The sequence below is a fragment of the Bos indicus x Bos taurus genome, chromosome 6 (genome assembly GCF_003369695.1).
Source record: "Bos indicus x Bos taurus breed Angus x Brahman F1 hybrid chromosome 6, Bos_hybrid_MaternalHap_v2.0, whole genome shotgun sequence".
Taxonomy (NCBI): Eukaryota; Metazoa; Chordata; class Mammalia; order Artiodactyla; family Bovidae; genus Bos; species Bos indicus x Bos taurus.
In genome coordinates, this window is record NC_040081.1 from 15,650,613 (window position 1) to 15,674,564 (window position 23,952).

The window sequence follows — 23,952 nt, forward strand, 5'->3', positions numbered from 1 at the left end:
ACAGTGTTTCAAAATTATTTATGGAAATACATGACATCCTATGTAAAATCTGAAAATATAATAGAAGGGAAAATTTATTAATCTTTGTACAGAATGGCTAAAGGGAATGTTATCACTTGTGAAAATGACATTTTATAAAACATGAGAAATGATAACAGCTGAACAATTTCTTAAGAAACTTTTAAGTATTTAATATTTTCAATCTGCTTTTAAGAAATCTTGGCAAAGAGAAATGATAACGCAGCACTGTTTTTTAATCTAATATTCCAGTGTTCAAATAATCTTCATAGCTTATAAGCCCCTGGAGAAATCTGTTAGCCTGTTTGTTTCTATTCCTTTCTCACCATGTGTTTAAGGGTATGTGTATGGGGAGGGGGAGGGGGTGGTGAGTGTATGTGAGTGTGTGTGTGAGTGTGTGTGTGTGTGGGTGTTAACATTCATCAACACTCAATCAAGTTAAAGAAATAACCCATTCCAAAGCTTTACCAGGGCTTCCCTGGTGGCTCAGTGGTGAAGAATCCACCTGTCATGCAGAAGCCACAGGAGACACAGGTTCTATCCCTGGGTCAGAAAAATCCCCTGGAGGAGGGCATAGCAACCCACTCCAGTATTCTTGCCTGGAGAATCCCATGGGCAGAGGAGCCTGGTGGGCAGAGGAGTCCATGGGGATGCAGAGTCAAATACAACTGAAGTGACTTAGCATGCATGCATGCATACTGGCAAAAAGATAATCAAAGCCTTACCTACATCCTTCTGGGGAAGTCTTTGGCATTTTGAGCCATCCAGATTGGACATTTCAATCACAGACTGCTTGGCATCGCACCAATACAACTTGTCAGTTAAGTAATCAACTGCTATTCCACTGTGCCAGACTAGATCCGAGCTAGCTATAACCAGTCGGCCACTGCCTTGAAGAGAAGAACTTTCAATTCGTGGATTAATTCCTATATCAGTCCAGAATAATCTCCTTTAATCAAGAAAACATATAACAAAATTTGCAAGGAAAAAAATTCTTTTACTCTTTTATTATTAAAAACATCAATGTAAATCACTTTAGGATAAACTAAAGTGGTACATCAAGGAATACAGAAAACATGGCACTGCATGCTGGACAAACGATTTTCAAAATCAAAAAATCATCTTCTCTATGTACAACAACTTGGACCGAAAATGCTGAATTTAAGCTCTGATAATTAGATAAAGAGGAATTACTCATTTTTTAAAATGTAGTATATTGTATATTACAAATACACAAATACATCAAAAGTTTTTGAGTGCATATTCTTATTAGTATTTTACATTGCAAAAGACAATGGAATCTTGCTAGTCTATCCCTTGGCTATACATATGTAAAATTCACTGGTTATGCAAAGTGACAACATAAAGGGAAGAGCATATTTATCGATCATCCAGTTTTATATGATAAACTTGGTTAGCTTGGTCAGTTTTAAGTTCTGTGAGTCAGGTGCTGAGAGTTTTTTGAGTTCAATATGGTTCAATATCTTTTCACTGTTCTAATCACATGGCTAGCTCCAAATTAATGATCTATTTTCTATCAGTTTACTATTTTCTATAGACCATCATAACATTCTCATTATAGATAAAATAGTGTTGGTTTTTATCTTCAATTTTTTAACTAGGAAGGATTGTTTATTCTCTTAATTCTCTAAACATAAACCAATGGCACCCCACTCCTGTACTCTTGCCTGGAAAATCCCATGGAAGGAGGAGCCTGGTGGGCTGCAGTCCATGGGGTCGCTAAGAGTCGGGCACAATTGAGCGACTTTCACTTTTCACTTTCTTGCATTGGAGAAGGAAATGGCAACCCACTCCAGTGTTCTTGCCTGGAGAATCCCAGGGACGGGGGAGCCTGGTGGGCTGCTGTCTACGGGGTCGCACAGAGTCGGACACGACTGAAGCGACTTAGCAGCAGTAGCAGCAGCAGCACAATTAACACCCAGAGCCTTCTAACCTTTCACAATTTCTCTTTCCTATTCTCTAAATCTAGGACTGACCTATCACTGCAACTCATGATTTTTCTGAAGAGAATTCATAAGCCATGCAATCCAAATATCATCCTCTCAGGGAATAGTATAGTTTTTAAAGAAAGTACAGAGTGTAGTGGGCTTATGCCTCATTGATTAATGAATCACACCCATTTCTTTTCAAAAAGAAATTGAATTTGCTTAAAATGAAGGGTTTTCTAAACAATAAAATTTTATACAAGAAAAGTAAATCAAAAGACATTAAAAGGAGGAGGAAGTCACGCTAGCCATATAATTTCCAAACACTTGAACACATCTCATGGATTTTCTTGGTTTCTGATTCCACTGATTACCTGAGATCTTAAGACAAATTTTGGACACTAGCACATCAAACATGAAGTGTTCTATGATCTCTGCAAAAAAAGGGCCTTAGTTTCACAATTACTTACTTGGCCATTGGATGAACAGCATTCCTCGTGGCTGAGAGATGCCCTCCTTAATGATTATTTCACAATACTTTCCATTTAAATCACTCCCTTCAATGAGAGATTTCCTAAAATGCATGTAAAGGGGCTTGTTACACCAACTTTACTTTTTAAACAAAAATACTTTCCCTGTTGCTTACTGAAGAGCAAAATAGGCATTCTAAACTACCCTATCACACACGCGCACAAGCACATACACATTCTCACGCACGAGTCAGGAGAAACACTCTCATAGTCTGGTTTGTTTTTTTTGTTTTTTTAGACACAATGTTTTAATTAGTTTCTCAATATTTAACCCACTTTATTAAAATACGCAGTGAAAGGTAAGGTAAGAGGGGCTATGTCAGTGGCCCGACAGTGTTAAAGTCAGGATGTTTAAATAAATACCACCATTCCCTTCTCTTTACAACTTCCCAGCTCCTGCTGAAACCAGTAAGAGCCAGAGGAACCACCAGCCTCTGGCCACAGACCCTAGGGAGCAGGGAGAGCAGATCTCTCAGGGCCACAGAGTCAGCCAACACAAGGACGGGTAGGGGAGTGTTATATTGACTTTAATTTTCTTCCGTGTGATTCTAAGACAAATGGGAGAATTGAAATATTATTTGCTACCCTTCACATTAAAAAATGATAACAACTCTTTGGAATCTGGCTGGGGAGAAAACTTCTGTTTTCTAAGTTTTTCCATTTGCCAAACAAATCTCTATTATCAAATAAATATTTACGAAGCACCTAATGTGTGCCAGGGATTGCCCTAAGCATTGGAGACACAATAGTATACAAAACCCAGCTCTGTCCTTAAAGAGCTTAAAGATCCACAGAAGAGTGAGGGGGAGGGAGGGGGCCAGGAGGGAGGCCAGGAGGGAAGAGAAAAAGAGAAAGAGGGAATTATATTACGGAATGTGTAAGAATGCAACTGACACAGAGGGAAGTAAGTCAGAAAGAAAAAAACAGATATCGTACGTTGTGCTTAGTCGCTCAGTTGTGTCTGATTTTTTGCAACCCCATGGACTGCAGCACGCTAGGCTCCTCTGCTCATGGGGATTCTCCAGGCAAGAATACTGGAGTGGGTTGCCATTCCCTTTTTCAGGGGATCTTTCCAATCCAGGGATCAAACCCAAGCCTCCCGCACTGCAGGCAGATTCTTTACCATCTGAGCCAGCAAGGAAGCCCAAATATCGTATATTTGTGCATATATATGGAATCTAGAAAGATGGTACTGACGAACCTATATGCAGGGGAAGAACAGAGACACAGACACAGGGAACAGACTTGTGGGCAAAGAGGGGGAAGGAGAGGGTGGGCCAAATCAAGAGAGGGACATTGACATGTATACATTCAGTTCAGTTCAGCCGCTCAGTCGTGTCTGACTCTTGGTGACCCCATGGACCACAGCAGGCCAGGCCTCGCTGTCCATCACCAACTCCCGGAGTCCACCCAAACCCATGTCCATTGAGTCGGTGATGCCATCAAACCATCTCATCCTCTGTCGCCCCCTTCTCCTTCTGCCCTCAATCTTTCCCAGCATCAGGGTCTTTTCAAATGAGTCAGCCCTTCGCATCAGGTGGCCAAAGTATTGGAGTTTCAGCTTCAACATCATTAACATGTGTAAAATAGCTAGCTAGTGGGATATTGCTATATAGCAGAGGGAGCTCAGCCTGGTGCTCTGTGACAACCTCAAAGGGTGGGATAGGGTGGCAGGTGGGAGGGAATTTCAAGAGGGAAGGGACATGTGTACATGTATGGCTGATTCATGCTGTTGTGTGGCAGAAACCTATGCAACATTGTAAAGCAATTATTCTACAATTAAAAATAAAGAAAACAAGCAAACAAAAAAGAATGCAGCTGGCAGATTCAGGGCCATGGCTTGGAGGGCACCATGAGCCCCAGCAGCTCCCTGGAACAGGCAGGATCACAAACAGAAGGGATAAAAAAGAACCTCCCTTCCCTTCCATGTGAGGCCTGCTTGCCCAGTTTCCCCACTGCAACCTAGAAAGTACAGCTATATTTCATTCAATAAGCATCTGGAAAGGCCTAGCCCTTGTTCTTCCGGGCAGTGTGTGCACACAACAGACCTGCCCAGAAACACAGGGCAGGATCATTCCCTCCTCCCTGTCCTACAGAACAAACGCTAAGGAGATCTTCTCCAGGGGGCTTGCTCGAGTGCCCTTTCTAGACAGGGGAAGGGGCTTGATTTCTTCTTCCTCACATGCCATATGCAAGAGGGAGACAAAGATAACACTGGCTCAGGGCCTGGGCTGGGGCAAGTACGCTTTGCAAACTATCAGCTTAGAGCAGTGGATAGTTGGAAATTATTTGTACTGCAGTGCCACTTTATTCCTAGATGAAGGGGTTGTAGGAAGGGCACTGCTAGGCAGAAGGCATTTTTGAACTCAATGTGTCAACTTCACTCAGTCCCAGCTGTCACTGTGCCTGTGCCCTGGGTAGGAGGCAAGGAATTCTGAAGCCGCTTGCTTGTGACCAGAGGAGACACAGCTGTCAGTTCTGATCTCATTGTTTTATCATCTCTAAATTCTCACTATTTTGAGCAGGAGTGAGGGGGTGAGAATTGATACAGATGTAAGCTCCTGACTCTGGAGCTGTCTCAGGCAGGACGGCTGGTATTTGCTCTCAAAACTCCCCAAGGGGGTCACCCAAAACACACTTCTGCTTGATTCAGCCAGAAAGCATATCTTGAATTCCAGTGTTGGTCATGAGAAAGCAAAGACAAGGACGAACATTTGGGTTCACATGAGTTCAAGCATAACCCTCAATCGAGTGGAACATCTTTCTTTTTAGAGTCGTTATCTAATTGGTCTCAATGCCACCACTGGGATCCTCTAAACCAAAGGTCCCCAACCTTTAGGATCTACTGCCTGATGATCTGTGGCAGAGCTGATCTCATAGTAATAGAAATAAAGTGCACAATAACTGTAATGTACTTGAATCATTCCAGAAGCATCCTTCCACCCCTGGTCCATGGAAAAATTGTCTTCCACGAAACTGGTCCTTGGTACCAAAAAGGTTGGGGACCCTGACCTAAATCCATCCTGTTTCCAGGGCAAGAGCTGTCCATCCAGAATTCTAGAAGAGTGATTTTCTTACCTTATAGTGGTTTTTGTCGACTCAAAAAGATGAGCAAACAGATACTTTGTTTTCTTCCTGATTCTTTTTACTAAGGATCTGACTTAGTAAAGAATCTTAGTATCAGAATCGGGACCCCTTATCACTAAATAATAACATTGCCAGGGGAATTACCAACTTCCTTCCTTCCTACAGTTAGATGTTAATATGAATCTGTCTTCTCCTAAGCCAATATAAACCATAAGCATCCATTCTGCTTTTTTTTTTTACTTGGTTAAGAGTTACTATATAATCTAATACCACAAATCAAATTTCTAGCTAATATCAAGGTTTTCAAACTATAAACCTCTCATTTCCAGACAAATTAAAGGTTTTCTCTTAGCAGCTGCCTTTAGAGGGAAGAGGACTTGAGAAGGGCTTGTTATTACTCAAGTCAATGAACTAGGGAATTTGAGGTCTGATAGGGTGGTGCTTGTCTATCTCCTGAAGGCACTGCCTTGGCAGTGGTTACTACAGTACTACTAATCAAACACGTACAATTAGAGGTGCCATGAGGATGTGAGAAACGCGAGGAGACCCAGCATCCTTAGAGAGTCCAAAAGTGGCTGACATCTGCTGTCCTGATCAACGTTTCCAAGAACAGCCGTGTACAAGCTCTGTCATTATGCACAGGTAACATTTTAAATGTCCTTTTAAGTAGGTTCAAAACAGAGAAGGCCATTATTATCATTTTTATCATTATTACAACTGAAGTTGATTTTCACTTGTTATAGGACTCTGGGTCAAGCATGTTTAATCAACCCTGGTTGTTGGAGGCAGCACGTACCTATGATTATTAAAAACATATTATTTTTAAGATTATTAAAAAGTTTCGGAAATGGTCACCCTTGAGTTCAAATTCCAGATCCAATACTTGCTGGCTGCTTCTTGGGAAAGTTGTTTTACCTCTCTGATTCTCAATTTTTTTAATGTTTAAGTTGGGGATATGAAAACTTATATTTTGGGGTGTCAATATGGATACGAAGCTCTTAGTGCAGTATCTGGTGCATTTCAATTATTCAATAAATGAATAAATACAAAAAGAATAATGAAATGGGATGAAGGCATGGCTAAATGAATAAGCAAATAAGTGAACAAATTAATTAAAATATACTCGGTCTGGACAGAAATACCGTATTATTCATAACTGAGCACCACATCATACATCTGGCTCATTTTTAAAAGCCCGTTTGTTTCCCATGGGTTATCCAGGCCAAAAGAGATTTTCTGGGACATGGAAAACCTGCCCTGAAGCATTTAAACCCACTCCCTGGGACTTCTTCCTCTGTGTTGGGACCACTGGTTGAGGTGAAATCCCAGCTCATTCTCTGTTTTACTTTAATGTGGTTGCGGAGGTGCCAGAGGTTTGAGTTGGCCGCCAGGTCCCTCCATAGCTTTAAGATCCTCTGAGACAGTGTCCCAGAGCCTAGAGTCTCTAAGACTCTCCCGTGAGGTATTGTGATTGGCTCTTTCTCACTCAGAAGCAAGAAGTGGACTCTCATTAGCAAACACAAGAGACGCAGCCACTTCTTTTCTCTCCCTCCTCCCCACCCCAACTGTTCCTGGGGCTCACGCAGGACACACACACACACACTCAAGTGCAGCAATGCTTCCTGCAGCCCCAAGAGCGGTGTGCCCAGAGGGCAGACACACCACAGCTTCTCTCTGGTCCTGCTGTCTCCCAGCAAAGAGAAAACACACCATCTCTCCCTCATGAAGAAGACTTTCCTCCCAACTCCAGTGTGAAGTACTTGCTCCCTCCTTCACACTCATTTAAAAGAGCCAACATGTGGGTTTGAATAAATCACTTAGCTTTATGAGGCTTAGTTTCCCCCTGCCCCGCAACCCATAAAATGAAGGGGAAGTTGATCCCCGAAGCCTCTTCCAGAGCCCCCTCTGGGAGTACCCACCTTCATTTGGCAATTATTTATGCATGACCTATGACATTTTTTGTACTGAGATTCAGACCAAGGGTTTGCATTACTTTTTCCTGTGTATATGCCCTTTGTCTCCCTGGTTACACTAAGCTGACCGGAAACATGGAGCTCCTCATGCTCCTGTGTATCTTCCCTGCCACCTAGGTAACAGCTAACCCATAGCAGATCCTCAGAAAAAGCGTGCGGATTGTATCCAGACAGGCTTTGCATTTCTCTGATTACAACACCCTAAAGTGCAAAAACACATGCTGCTTTCTTGGTCCTCAACATTCACCCTAGTGAAAGATACAATCTTGATGAAAGGAGGAAGGTCCTGCTTGGTGGTGGGGAGCGGAGGAAGGGACTGTGGACAGCACTGGGGGCATCTTCCTCTGATGCCAGTCAGGGGACCAGCAATATCTTCCTGTTTTCCAAGTGAAGAATGAGGCCAACTGTACTACATATCCCATCATTCCCATGCCATGTGACTTAGCAACAAAAGAGGAAACATACCCTCTGTCTGTCCAGTAGAGTTTATGGCCAATCCAGTCAACAGCAAGACCTTCTGGTAAACCTACTTCTTCCTCGATAAGCCTTCTCGCTGGGAAGCATCCATATTAGCTCTTTCTATCCACTTCAGGACTGTATGGGCAAAGTATATCAACAAAAGAGAACACAGGCATACAGTCTGATATGTTTAAAAATGTAACGTGGAATATATACAAACAGAGTTAGTAAATCTTTGTATCATACAGTATAATCATTCAGAGCTTGGCTTTGGAGATAGATGCACCTAGAACTGAACTCTCTCTCTGCTGCTTCCCAGATGTGTATAAACTTAGGTAAATTATTCAGAGTCTCAGAAGCTCAGCTTCCTTATTGGCAAAATGGGAATAATGCTATCAAGTGCATTAATTTTATATATATATATATATATATTCCAGGTAATTTGCTCATCTTTGATCACTGGTGAATAACAAAGCCTTCATATTTAAACTCTAATGGCTGCTACAGCCTGAAAGGGAGCAAAGATGAGCAGTTTGATGGGGGCTGTAAGCTGAGCTTTATCTTCCACGGCTTGATCCACAGGACTCCACTCCACTGCAAGTCAGGGCACAAGGCTTCATGTCCCTGTTTGGCATTTATTTGTTTGATCACCTTGGTTAAATCATTTTACTTATTTATATATTTTTTAAATTGAAGTATAGCTGATGTATGATATTATATGTTGCATGTATATAATATAGTGATTCACCATTTTTAAAGTTTATGTTCCATTTATAGTTATTATAAAATACTGGCTCTATTCCCTGTGTTGTGCAGTATATCCTATAGCTTATTTTACATGCTACATAATAGTTTAAACCTCTTAATTCCCTTCCCCTATATTGCCCCTCCCCACTTCCCTCTCCCTACTGGTAATCACTAGTTTGTTGTTTTATATCTGTGAGCTTGCTTCTTCTTTGTTATATTCATTAGTTTGTTGTATTTTTTTAGATTCCACATACAAGTTATATCATATAGTGTTTTTCTTCCTCTGTCTGGCTTATTTGACTTAGCATAAAACCCTCCATATCCATCCATGTTGTTGCAAATGGCAAATTTTCATTTTTTATGGCTTATTAGTATTACATTGTTTTATATATTTATACTATGTCTTTATTCATTCATCGGTCGATGGATACTCAGTTGCTTCCATATCTTGGCAATTGTAAATAATGCTGCAATGAACATTGGGGTGCCTGTATCTTTTTGAATTAGTACATTTGTGTTTTTCTGATATATACCCAGGAGTGGAATTGTTGGGTTATATTGCTGGGTTTATTTTTAGTTTATTGAGAACTCTCCATACTGTTTTCCACAGTGGTTGTACCAATTTACATTTCCAATAACAGTGCGCATGGTTAAGTCATTTAATCTCAATTTTCTCAGCTATAAAAATGATAAAATCAGATGAGATATTTGCTAAAGTTCCTTTCATCTCTAACAATATACAATTTCATTTTATTTTATTTATTTATTTTTTTTAATTAAAAAAAAAGAAATCATTGCAAGTATAACAGTTTGCAAGGTAGTGAAAGGAGATGACAAGGAGTCTGGGTTTTTTTTTTTTTTTTTTTTTTTTCGTTACCATCTTTCTAAATTCCATATATATGCGTTAGTATACTGTATTGGTGTTTTTCCTTCTGGCTTACTTCACTCTGTATAATAGGCTCCAGTTTCATCCACCTCATAATCAATTTTGTTCAACAGAACATACCCTGCAAGTACAAAGTGCCTTTTCAGTTTAGTATGCAGACTATCAAACAGGTACAAGAATAAAAAATTGCTATGAGTGGCTGACAATTTAATGATAGCATATGCAGAATATTAACGGTGAGTACACATATATACATAAAATCAGATCAGATCAGATCAGATCAGACACTCAGTCGTGTCTGACTCTTTGCGACCCCATGAATCGCAGCACACCAGGCCTCCCTGTCCATCACCAACTCCCAGAGTTCACTCAGACTCACATCCATCGAGTCAGTGATGCCATCCAGCCATCTCTTCCTCTGTCATCCCCTTCTCCTCTTGCCCCCAATACCTCCCAGCAACAGAGTCTTTTCCAATGAGTCAACTCTTTGCATGAGGTGGCCAAAGTACTGGAGTTTCAGCTTTAGCATCATTCCTTCCAAAGAAATCCCAGGTCTGATCTCCTTGCAGTCCAAGGGACTCTCAAGAGTCTTCTCCAACACCACAGTTCAAAAGCATCAATTCTTCGGCGCTTAGCCTTCTTCACATTCTAACTCTCACATCCATACATGACCACAGGAAAAACCACAGCCTTGACTAGACGGACCTTTGTTGGCAAAGTAATGTCTCTGCTTTTGAATATGCTATCTAGGTTGGTCATAACTTTCCTTCCAAGGAGTAAGTGTCTTTTAATTTCATGGCTGCAGTCACCATCTGCAGTGATTTTGGAGCCCCAAAAAATAAAGTCTGACACTATTTCCACTGTTTCCCCATCTATTTCCCATGAAGTGGTGGGACCAGATGCCATGATCTTCATTTTCTGAATGTTGAGCTTTAAGCCAACTTTTTCACTCTCCTCTTTCACTTTCATCAAGAGGCTTTTGAGTTCCTCTTCACTTTCTGCCATAAGGGTGGTGTCTTCTGCATATCTGAGGTTATTGATATTTCTCCCGGCAATCTTGATTCCAGCTTGTCCTTCTTCCAGTCCAGCGTTTCTCATGATGTACTCTGCATATAAGTTAAATAAACAGGGTGACAATATACAGCCTTGACGTACTCCTTTTCCTATTTGGAACCAGCCTGTTGTTCCATGTCCAGTTGTAACTGTTGCTTCCTGACCTGCATACAGATTTCTCAAGAGGCAGATCAGGTGGTCTGGTATTCCCATCTCTTTCAGAATTTTCCACAGTTTATTGTGATCCACACAGTCAAAGGCTTTGGCATAGTCAATAAAGCAGAAATAGATGTTTTTCTGGAACTCTCTTGCTTTTTCCATGATCTAGCGGATGTTGGCAATTTGATCTCTGGTTCCTCTGCCTTTTCTAAAACCAGCTTGAACATCAGAAATTTCACGGTTCACATATTGCTGAAGCCTGGCTTGGAGAATTTTGAGCATTACTTTACTAGCGTGTGAGATGAGTGCAATTGTGCAGTAGTTTGAGCATTCTTTGGCATTGCCTTTCTTTGGGATTGGAATGAAAACTGACCTTTTCCAGTCCTGTGGCCACTGCTGAGTTTTCCAAATTTGCTGGCATATTGCGTGCAACACTTTCACAGCATCATCTTTCAGGATTTGGAATAGCTCAACTGGAATTCTATCACCTCCACTAGCTTTGTTCGTAGTGATGCTTTCTAAAGCCCACTTGACTTCACATTCCAGGATGTCTGGCTCTAGGTCAGTGATCACACCATCGTGATTATCTGGGTCGTGAAGATCTTTTTTGTACAGTTCTTCTGTGTATTCTTGCCATCTCTTCTTAATATCTTCTGCTTCTCTTGGGTCCATACCATTTCTGTCCTTTATCGAGCCCATCTTTGCATGAAATATTCCTTTGGTATTTCTGATTTTCTTGAAGACATCCCTAGTCTTTCCCATTCTGTTGTTTTCCTCTATTTCTTTGCACTGATCACTGAAGAAGGCTTTCATATCTCTTCTTGCTATTCTTTGGAACTCTGCATTCAGATGTTTATATATTTCCTTTTCTCCTTTGCTTTTTGCTTCTCTTCTTTTCACAGCTGTTTGTAAGGCCTCCCCAGACAACCATTTTGCTTTTTTGCATTTCTTTTCCATGGGGATGGTCTTGATCCCTGTCTCCTGTACAATGTCACGAACCTTATTCCATAGTTCATCAGGCACTCTATCTATCAGATCTAGGCCCTTAAATCTATTTCTCACTTCCACTGTATAATCATAAGGGATTTGATTTAGGTCATACCTGAATGGTCTAGTGGTTTTCCCTACTTCTTCAATTTAAGTCTGAATTTGACAATAAGGAGTTCATGGTCTGAGCCACAATCAGCTCCTGGTCTTGTTTTTGCTGACTGTATAGAGCTTCTCCATCTTTGGCTGCAAAGAATATAATCAATCTGATTTCGGTGTTGACCATCTGGTGAAGTCCATGTATAGAGTCTTCTCTTGTGTTGTTGGAAGAGGGTGTTTGTTATGACCAGTGCATACAAACTCATCAATAATGAGAATATTCATAACATAGTTATTAAATAATGAGCTATCATCTTTCTGGATAAAATAGAAAAGGTTCTATTCCATAATTCAAAAATGGGTATTTCTTATATTAAAAAATAATTCTGCTAGTGCTCTGCTTCACCAGCTTAAATGTGTACATGAATCATCAGGGGAATCTTGTTAAAATTCAGATTCTGACTCAGTGGTCAGGGGTGGAGCCTGAGAATCTCCAGTTCTAAAAACTCCAGGTCATATTGATGTCACTGGTTCAAGGATCACAGTTTGAAAAGCAAGAAGATGGGACCATTGACCAGAGAAATTAAAAAACATGCATAAGCCATATGACTTAGAGTTCATTTTAGGTTTTCTTGTTCACCTCATTGTAAAAATTACTGGCTGTGTGGGAAAATAATTTGGTAATAAACGAGTCTTAAACTGATTCTATTAATTTTTTTCCTGTTAATATAATTCTTCTATGGAGTTACATAGATTCAGTTCATAGAAAAGAAATAACTATTTGCTAGTGTTAAATTATAATACTTCTATTTGCAAAAATAGTTATATTTGGCCACCAATCCATATCAATTAAACACAGAATCAATTTACTTCACTCTGTCTCTTTTGGCCATTTACTAGAATGCTTCAAATCAGAAAAAAACAGAAGCATAAAATTTTTTTTTTAGATATTTTATTTTAATTTATTTTATTTTTTAACTTTACAATATTATATTGGTTTTGCCATATATCAACATGAATCCGCCACAGGTATACATGTGTTCCCATCCTGAACCCTCCTCCCTCCTCCCTTCCTGTACCATCCCTCTGGGTCATCCCAGTGCATCAGCCCCAAGCATTGTGTATCCTGCATTGAACCTGGACTGGCGACTCGTTTCATATATGATATTATACATGTTTCAATGCCATTCTCCCAAATCATCCCACCCTCTCCCTCTCCCACAGAGTCCAAAAGACTGTTCTATACATTTGTGTCTCTTTTGCTGCCTCGTATACAGGGTTAGTGTTACCATCTTTCTAAATTCCATATATATGCGTTAGTATACTGTGTTGGTGTTTTTCTTTCTGGCTTACTTCACTCTGTATAATAGGCTCCAGTTTCATCCACCTCATTAGAACTGATTCAAATGTATTTGTTTTAATGGCTGAGTAATACTCCATTGTGTATATGTACCACAGCTTTCTTATCCATTCACCTGCTGATGGACATCTAGGTAGAAGCACAAAATTTAAAAATTCTAGGAACAAAAGCACCATCTAGTAATAACTAAATCATTATCAGTTCAGTTCAGTTCAGTCCCTCAGTCATGTCCAACTCTTTGCGACCCCATGAATTGCAGCACACCAGGCCTCCCTGTCCATCACCAACTCCCGGAGTTCACTCAGACTCATGTCCATCGAGTTGGTGATACCATCCAGCCATCTCATCCTCTGTCGTCCCCTTCTCCTCCTGCCCCCAATCCCTCCCAGCAACAGAGTCTTTTCCAATGAGTCAACTCTTCACATGAGGTGGCCAAAGTACTGGAGTTTCAGCTTTAGCATCATTCCTTTCAAAGAACACCCAGGACCGATGTCCTCTAGAATGGACTGGTTGGATCTCCTTGCAGTCCAAGGGACCCTCAAGAGTCTTCTCCAACACCACAGTTCAAAAGCATCAATTCTTTGGTACTCAGCTTTCTTCACAGTCCAACTCTCACATCCATACACGACCACTAGAAAAACCATAGCTTCGACTAGATGGACCTTTGTTGGCAAAGTAATGTCTCTGCTTGTGAATACTAAATCATTACGAAGGGAGGTTAATAACTATATAACTTCATCATTATTGGGTGATTAATTTTCAAAAAAACACTATAACATGTCATTTCAAGCACATTCTCATCTAGCACAAAGATAACTAAGAAATTAAAGACCAAATAGCTGATTGGGTTGATAATTTAGAAATTCTAATGTTTATACAAAAACACTTCATGTAAAATTATGTAAATAACATCCTACATTGCCATTCACACGTGGACTATAAGACTTATGTTTCTTGATTTTCATGATCAGGAGGTCACCAAATTCCTTCCCTATGTGTGTTAGTCACTCAGTCATGTCTGACTCTTTGTGACTCCATGGACTGTAGCCCACCAGGCTCCTCTGTCCATGGAATTATCCAGGCAAGAATACTGGAGTGGGTAGCCATTCCCTTCTTCAGTGGATCTTCCCAACCCAGGGATAGAACCTGGGTCTCCTGCATCGCAGGCATATTCTTTACCATCTGAGCCACCAGGAAAGCCCTCCTCCCCTTAAGGCCATGTATTAAATGCAAATTAGTAATCTGTACTTACTATGCTGCATCCCAAACTCCTACTTCTCCCAAAACATAAATAAATCGAAACCAATTTGTGGCACTCCCCCAGTGCATATGGTACTGTGCTAGCTTCCCATTCTCACCTCCAAAGAAGAAGCTAAACCTCAGATTCTGTTTAAATCATCCCTAAAGCCGAATCGTAGCAAGGACCAGGGTTGGTTGCTTGTTTAGTTGCTAAGTCATGTCTGACTCTTGTGACCTCATGGACTATAGCCCGCCAGGCTCCTCTGCCCATGGGATTCTCCAGGCAAGAATACTGGACTGGGTTGCCATTTCCTTCTCCTGGGCAGATTCCCAACCCAGGAATCAAACCTGGGTCTTCTGCATTGCAGGCAGATTCTTTACCAACTGAGCTACACAGCTTATGGTAGCAGAATCACCCTTAAAATTTTCTCAAGTGACGTTTCAGTGACCATTTAAATTTTTCTTTGCCTAATCATTCCAAGCTTTGTAGCAGATTTTCAAGTAGCCCAAGTTATCTTTTATGATAAAAATCCTCTATTCTGTCCTTAAAGCACAGCCACGTCTGTTCAAGTAGCAAAACCATACCTTATTTTCCACAGGGTCATGATCAAGGGCAAAAACCATTCCTATCCTATTTGTTGGTAGACCAGGGTTCCATAATCTGTTCCATCAAAATGCATGTATCGAATGTCTTGAGAACTGGCAAACAGCAAAAATGGTGGTGGTCCTAATAACCAAATTTGAATATGGCAACATTTAAAATAAGCCTTGGAACCCACAAAGCCCTTCAGACTCTTTCCATTCATTGTGCCCTCTTCCTTAACTCCTGCAGTACTTGTTTTCTTCATTTCCCACCAGCACTGTGGTACGTTAAAACAGGCAAAAAGACTGCCTTTTTCATGAGTTGACATATGGTCAGAATTTTATCACCGGATTCCTCCCTATGTATCTGCTTTTAAAATGCAAATTACTTCTAGAAAGACACAGTATTAAGTAACAAATATCTCAGCTAAATGATGCAAGTCTTATGCTGTAATCTCCTGAGTCACACATATTGAAACATTAATATTATTAGATTGTATTGATTCATGTCCAAATAAATTCCCTTCTCTGGACTGGATGCTTTTCAAATGGAGGTAACACTGTGTGAGTTAATAACTAAGATCCCTCATAATTTCAGAGCTCACATTAGCTATATTACTGAGAAGTTAAGACTATTGGAGTCTGAGTAAAGCAAGCTCTTCAGGTTCATCACTTACGTTACCCCAGATTACAGGCATAATGAACCTCAGGAGAGATTATGTCAATTTGGGATAAATCCAGGATTTCCAAGGCTATTGAAGGACATGAGGGATGTAATATTAGAAGATGAAAACATAGCTGGAGCACACAACTTTAATTTTGTCATGGAAAGGACAGAACTTGTCAAAGTATTATGATTATTACATTTACTGGAGAGATGAAAATCATATCAATCAACAAATATTTATTAAATGCCTCTTAACTATAAAGCATTTTAAGACTGTTCTTATTCTGGTTATGACTTTCATATATACTGAAATGCCATACTTGACATTATAGCAAATCTTTGCTTAATGTTAACTAACTTTAAAATGTTTCTCAAACACACAATTATTATTTATACAATGATAACTTATGTTATTTATACTTATGTGATCTGTTTTCAATTTCCAAAAAAAAAAAAATTCAACTGCCTATGCAGAAGCCAAAAGCAATTTAATACTTTCTAAATTAAATGGTGTTTTTCACATAACCTTTTCCCAGAGACGCACTTTTGAATGTTCACAGCACTAGCCTGAAGGTCTATGGCTCTTTTTGTCCAGTTGTAGGTCATACCCAGGAAGGCAGCCACATTTCCAGGATACGGGGCTGAGAGGGGTGCAGGGCTGGCTACATCCCCCATTATCAGGTGATGAACAGCCTACAAAAAGCAGCTCCTTGGTAATGATGCTATGCCACTCAAGAATACACCAATTTTTCCTCAAAATATTGAGGTGAACCAAATATACATTGATTTTTAAGACCATTTCCATTGTAACTGTCATTCATACTGTTACAATCAAGTTTATTTTTCAGAGATTAGGAGGAAAATGTCACTGTACTCTATATTTCCCTATAACCTGACATCGTGAATGTTAAACCTTCCCAGTGCCCCTTGCCTTCTTGATCTATCACTGAGTTTGTGAACAAGTGCTCTGGTAGCTGGCTGGAATAAGTAGCATGTTTTGATGAGTTTGGCAGCTGGTCTAAATCTGGCATGTATGCTAAGTCACTTCAGTCATGTCCAACTCTTTGAGACTATCTGGACGGTAGCCTGCCAGACTCCACTGTCCATAGGGTTCTCCAGGCAAGAATACTGATTAACATATTTTTTCTCCCTCACATTTTCGGACTCTTGACTTCTTTTGCCCTTTTTGTTTAAAAAAAATTACACGTAACTCATCTGCTAACTTTGAGTTATAACCTTCGCTCTACATACTAAAGTCTCTATGAAGATGAAAGTAGGGAGACAGTCATAGGTACATAGAACAGGCCAAGCGCTCCATATCCAGTATCTTGTTTAATGCTGGAGGCAGGTATCATTAACCTCTACAGAGGAGCAAGCTGAGACAAAAGAAGGCAAGTAACTAGTCCAAAACAATACTGCTAGGAACTGATACTCCTACCTCAGAGCTGTCTAGCTTCAAAGCTGTGGCTTATAGCTACTACACTATGCTCTCTAAAAACAAGAAACAAACAGAAATCTTAGTTAAATTCATATGTTAATCCATTATGTAAATATATTTCAATGTATAATGTTGGGAAATATGTTTTCCTTTGTCAGTAGTTGTGATTTTTAGGTGTCAGTTAGAAAATAAATGCTTTCAAACAATAGGTAAACAAGCTTACCACTGCATGTCTTTCCATCTGTGTCAAGCACTGAGCCTTCAGGACAGGAACATATGGGACGGTCTGATGTCAGAACACAGTCATGACTGCATTTAGACACATTTCTTGGGCAGGAAATTAACTCTAATGAATGAAAAATAAGGTCAAAATTAATGTTAAATCAGATTTATGGAAATTTGGTAAAATCGGTTGCTAACAAAAAAATGATCTCCTGAAAAGAGTAACTTAAATAAAGACTGAACATGTATGAATTGCTATGGTAATGGAGATATAAAAATAAAGAAATAATTCCAAACCTAAAGCAAATTAATGAAAGACTTCTGATTTTGGAAAAATGATTCGTTTCCTCAAAGCTTCTTTTCTGTCAAACATTATTTTTAAGTTATTAGTCATCAAAATTCCAAAATATTTTAGATAGAATTTGGGCAAATGATTCTCAAGTTCACCTAGAAAACAAATTATATGGGTATGAAAAATTAAAACATCGTGTGACTATCTTTAGATGAAAGAAGAGAATGAGAGGCAGTAAATAAATATCAACATGTATCATAAAGGTACAATAATTAAAACAGTTGGTAGTGTGTAAGAATAGATCATGAGGATAATAGAATCAGATAGAAAGTTCATTTTACAAAAGACTCAAGTACAGATAAGAATACGGTATGTGATAAAGCTATTTTAAGTCACTGAGCATGTGGGATATCATCCAGTAAATGTAAATAAATGAGGAAAGATTTGGGGCAAAAATTAAATCCCTGTATTATACCACACATCAACATAAATTCTAAGTAAATCAAACATTAAAATGTAAAATATATACCATAGAAGTTCTAGAAGTTTGGACAATCAAGTGAGATTATATGTGTCCTGTTTGGCATATAATGAACTCTGTAACATATTAACATCACGTACCTAAGTACAGCTGCTCGTGTGTAAACCATATGGCATTAGAAGGGCAAGTTCCACAAACAATCACAAAAGTGGTGGGTAATTTCCAAGAAATTCATTGCCATTCATCCTTTATTCTGTGCCTCATTTGATAAGACATATGACACTTTATCGTCTGTGAAGCAGTACTAGGCCATATATACATTTGGCCACACTGTGACTTTTAGGACCTTAGTTGCCAGCCCAGGGCCAAACCAGGCCCTGTGGCAATAGAAGCACCAAGTCCCTTACCACCGGACCACCGGGGAATTCCCACATCATTTTAAACCTTTGTTTCTACTTACCTATGTTAGTAGATTCAACAAGAAACCTGTAAGAAGTTATGTGAGCATATAATCCTAAACTTGAATTGAGAATATCCATATAAACTCATATTCCTCTTTTTAAAAAGTGCTTTCCTAATTTTGATGCCCCAGAAACCCTCAAAACAATAACTAACTTTGTAGAGAATTATGTTATCTAAATACAATTTGTCATTAAAAGGAAGCAGTAGCCCTGAGAGATTGCTGATTCTAGGTCTAGAACATAATACATACAAGACAAGACAGGAAAACATGTCCTGCCAGGTAGAGAAAACTATCGAAGACTGCTGGGATCTGGAATCCATTTGGAGAGCCTCCCATCAGCCAAACAGGAAACAATTTGCTCATTGATAAGCATAACAGCTGCAATGGATTGAAACATATAAAAAATGTTAAAAATTCAGGAGTTCATAATGATACTTACCAAAAAATTCCCAAAGTCCTTCTATGAAGACACTATCACCCTGATGCCAAAACCAGACAAAGACACTACCAAAAAAGAGTTACAGGCCAGTATCTTTGATGGATATAGATGCAAAACTCTTCAAGAAAATATTAGCAAACTGAGTCCCACAACACACACAAAGGATCATGCACCATGATCAAGGTGGATTCATTTCAGGGTCACAAGGATGGTTCACTGTATGCGAATCAATTGATGTGATACACCGCATCATCAAAAGAAAGGACTAAAATCACATGATGCAGAAAAAGCATTGGATAAAATTCAGTATCCATTCATGATAAAAACTCTTGCAAAAAGTGGATATAGAAGGAACATATCTCAATAGATATGACAAACCACAGCCAGTACAGTGGTGAGAAGCTGAAAACCTTCCCATTAAAATATGGAACAAGAGGATGCTCTCTCTCACCACTTTTAGTCAACACAGTATTGAAAGTCCTAGCCACAACAATCAGACAAGAAATAAAAGGTATCTGAATTGGGAGGATAGAGGTAAAACTGTCAATATATGCAGATAGCATGATACTTTATATAGAAAACCCTAAAGACACCACACAAAAAATATTAGAATTGATAAATAAATTTGTTACAAGACTAATATACAGAAATCTCTTGCATTTGTTTATACTAATGATGAAATATCAGAAAGAGAAAGTGAAAAAAAATCAATCCTATTTATAATTACATCAGGGAAAAAAAATAGGTAGGAATAAATCTAACCAAGGAGGTGAAAGACTTATTCGCCAAGACCTATGAAACATTAATAAACAAGATCAAAGGTGATTCAAGGAAATGGAAAGATACCCCATGATCTTATATTGGAAGAATTTTAACAATATTGTTAAAATGGCCAATCTACTGAAAGTAATCTACAGACTTACTGTGATCTCTATCAAATTACCCATGGTGGTTTTCATAGAACTAGAACAAATAATCCTAAAATTTACTTGGCAACACAGAAGACCCAGAATTGACAAAGCAGTCTTGAAGGAAAAGAACAAAGCAGAAGGCATAATCCCTCCAGATTTTCGACAAAATACTACAAAGCCACAGTAATCAAAACAATGTGGTATTAGCACGAAAACAGACATGGATCAATGGAACAGAAATAAACCCACACACCCAAGGTCAATTAGTCTTTCACAAAGGAAACAAGAATGTACAATGGGGAAAAGACAGTTTTTTCAGCAAGTGGTGTTCACGTGTAAATCGATGAAGTTAGAACACTCCCTCACACCATACACAAAAATAAAAACAGCATAAAGACTTAAATATAAGATACGACATTATAAAACTCCTAGAAGGGAACACAGGAAAAACATTCTCTGACATAAATCGCATCAATGTTTTCTTAGGTCCATCTCCTAAGGCAAAAGAAATAAAGACAAAAATAAACAAATTGGGCCTAATTAAACTTACAAACTTTTGCACAGCAAAGGATACCATAAACAAAACAAAAAGACAACAAGCATTGGTGGGGAGAATATAAATTGATGCAGCCTGTATGGAGGTTCCTTAAGAAATTAAAGCTAGAGTTACCATGTGTGTGCTTAGTCGTTCAGTCGTGTCCAACTCTTTACATGGCTCAGATGGTAGAGTTACCATATGATTCAACAACTCCACTACTGGGCATATATCCAGAAAAAACAAAAGCTCTAATTCAAAAAGATACATGCACTCCAATGTTCATAGCAGCACTATTTACAATAGCCGAGAAATGGAAGCAATCTAAGTGTCCAGCAACTGATGAATGAATAAAGATGTGAGATGTATATACAATCGAATATTACTCAACCATAAACAAGAATGAAATAATGCTATTTTTAGCAACATGGATGGACCTAGCAATTATCATACTAAGTAATTCAGACGAAGACAAACATATGATATCACTTCCTGTGGTCATGTATGGATGTGAGAGTTGGACTGTGAAGAAGGCTGAGCACAGAAGAATTGATGCTTTGAACTGTGGTGTTGGAGAAGACTCTTGAGAGTTCCTTGGACTGCAAGGAGATCCAACCAGCCCATTCTGAAGGAGATCAGCCCTGGGATTTCTTTGGAAGGAATGATGCTAAAGCTGAAGCTCCAGTACTTTGGCCACCTCATGCGAAGAGTTGACTCATTGGAAAAGACCCTGATGCTGGGAGGGATTGGGGGCAGGAGGAGAAGGGGATGACAGAGGATGAGATGGCTGGATGGCATCACTGACTTGATGGACGTGAGTCTGAGTGAACCCCAGGAGTTGGTGATGGACAGGGAGGCCTGGCATGCTGCGATTCATGGGGTCGCAAAGAGTCGGACACGACTGAGCGACTGATCTGATCTGATCTGATCTGATATATGGAATCTAAAAAATAGTACAAATGATTTTATTTGAAAAACAGAAACGGACTCACAGACATAGAAAACAACTTAGGGTTACCAAAGGGGGAGGGTGGGTAGGGATAAACTGGGAACATGGGATTAACAGATGCATACCACCATATATAAAATAGATAAACAGAAAATATAGAGAATTGTATTTCATATCTCAATACCCAAAAAACTATAATAGAAGAGCATTCTTAGTCATTCAGTCATATCCAACTCTTTGGGATCCCATGGACTGTAGCCCACCAGGCTCCTCTGCCCATGGGATTCTCCATGCAAGAATACTGGAGTGGGCTGCCATGCCCTCCTCCAGGGGGTTGTCCCAACTCAGGGATCGAACCCAGGTCTCCTACATTGTAAGCAGATTCTTTACTGTCTGAGCCACCAGGGAAGCCCATATACATATATAAGAGAATCACTTAGTTGAACACCTGAAACAAAATAATATTGCAAACCAACTATACTTCAATAAAAAATAAAATTAAAAAATCCATCAGGCACCTTTGAAAGGTGTTAAAGAACCAAGCCATTATTCTAAATAAAGAAAAAAAAATCCAAGATTTATACTGCCTTATCTGTAAGAATCGTAACTTGAAGTAACCAAATAGTTAATGAGAGTACATTTTCTTTATAAAAGTATTATAATTAATAATTTAAAAGAAATATAAGAACTAGATATCACCATTCAAATCCCTTGATAAAATAGTGGAACCAGGAAATGAGTGTTCACGGCTGCTACAACCATTCCCTGAAAGATGACTAGGCTCTTTCTTGCTCCCAGTCATTGTGGCAGCTGCTCTTGGTTAGGGGCAGTCCCGCACCTATGGCAGAAAGATGGTGATCCAAAAGAAGACAAAAAAGTTGCTGAAGTAGATCAGTTCTAGGCTCCAACCTGTTATAACAAGTGGAAAGTCGGTGCTGCAGGTACAAGCAGACTCTGAAAATGTTCAGATAAGGTAAGAAGAAACCAGTCATCCTTACCAACAAATGCCAAATGCCCGAAACAAATGGAAATCTGAAATAGAGTACTATACCATGTTGGTCAAAACTGGTGGCCACCACTGCAGTGGCAGTGATAGTGAATTGGGAGCAGCATGTTGAAAATCCACAGCATGTATGTCACTGGCAAAGCCCACAGGGGTCCTTGGAGGTGCTGGGGGAGATAAGATAGAATCTAGGTAATAAGGTCTAACCTCTTCTTTGGGTTTACCAGATGGAACAGTGGTAAAGAATCCACCTGCCAAGCAAGAGATGTGGGTTTGATCCCTGGGTTGGGAAGATCTCCTGGAGAAGGCAATGGCAACACACTCCAGTTTTCTTGCCTGGAAAATCCCACGGACAGAGGAACCTGGCGCACCACAGTCCATGGGGTTGCAAAGAGCCAGGCATGACTTAGCAACTGAGCACATACACAACCTCTTCTTTGAGCTATTTTTTTTTTCAGTTGCCCACAGGGGGCCTTGTGCATGCCTGATACTGCAGCTCCCTGGACTGCAGGGGACCTCACGCAGAAGCACTGTGTTCAGTAGCTCAATTCAACATGGTAGAGACAGGCCATGTACACAAACCCTAAGACCAGCAGAGAGAGCTGGAGTGTGAGCACTACCGCAGCCAGGAGGCCCAGTGGAAACTCTACCCCCTACCCTGCTATTGAAAACCCTATAAAGCAGCCCTGCCTATTGGGGGAGCCAGAACTATGCAGGTCAGCTCACATTTCTCCAATCTCTGATCAATAAGGCTTTCCTTTGCTGCTGAACCAAACTAGGTGTCTTTCTATTGGCATTAGTGATGCTGGGCAGGAGGACTTTGGTGGGGACTGACTGAAAAGGGCTGGCAACATGCACGCTGGCTATTATTGACCCAGGTGATTCTGATATCACTAGAAGAACGCCAGAACGGACTGGTGAAAAGTAAATCGTGCATATTTTTTCTTCAGTAAAACTGCCCACAGTTTAGAACAAATGTCAAAAAGTGAAACAACCAGATGTTATGTGTCTCCTGATGGGAGTATAAACATACTAATGAAGCATTATTGTCAAAATTTCAAAGTCTAATCTGATTAAGACTGCAGATCTGGCTACAAGTGTTCAGAAGACAGGGACATCGTAGAAGTATGTTTAATAAAATCCAGAGTATGAGAAATTCTGCAGGAAAAAAAATATAGTTTCTTCAGTAAATACTTGCTAACACAACACAAGGAACCTGTTTGCATATTTAGTCAAATAAATCAACTACTTAAAAATATTTTTAAGATAACTTGAAAACAGTTTTTTAGATGTAATAGTGTACTATGATTATATTTTTATATGCTTATCTTTTAGCTATATATAATGAAATATAATAAAATAGATAAACAGTAAAATATATAAGTACATGCTTAATGGAGGTTTTGATTTAACAAGTCTTGGGTAGC

At 39.5% G+C, this 23,952-nt stretch overlaps 1 protein-coding gene and 1 pseudogene across 1 annotated transcript in view; one reads left to right on the forward strand and one right to left on the reverse strand.

The window, feature by feature from the left end:
* Nucleotides 1-23,952, reverse strand: part of EGF (epidermal growth factor) — a 104,695-nt gene that overhangs the window by 35,508 nt on the left and 45,235 nt on the right. Inside the window, 9 exon segments of the mRNA XM_027545434.1 lie at nucleotides 744-967; nucleotides 2,435-2,456; nucleotides 2,459-2,538; nucleotides 8,020-8,104; nucleotides 8,107-8,194; nucleotides 15,129-15,173; nucleotides 15,176-15,270; nucleotides 16,360-16,485; nucleotides 17,454-17,576. Of these exon segments, the coding sequence (XP_027401235.1) occupies nucleotides 744-967; nucleotides 2,435-2,456; nucleotides 2,459-2,538; nucleotides 8,020-8,104; nucleotides 8,107-8,194; nucleotides 15,129-15,173; nucleotides 15,176-15,270; nucleotides 16,360-16,485; nucleotides 17,454-17,576 (888 nt within the window).
* Nucleotides 21,899-23,757, forward strand: LOC113894753 (annotated as a pseudogene).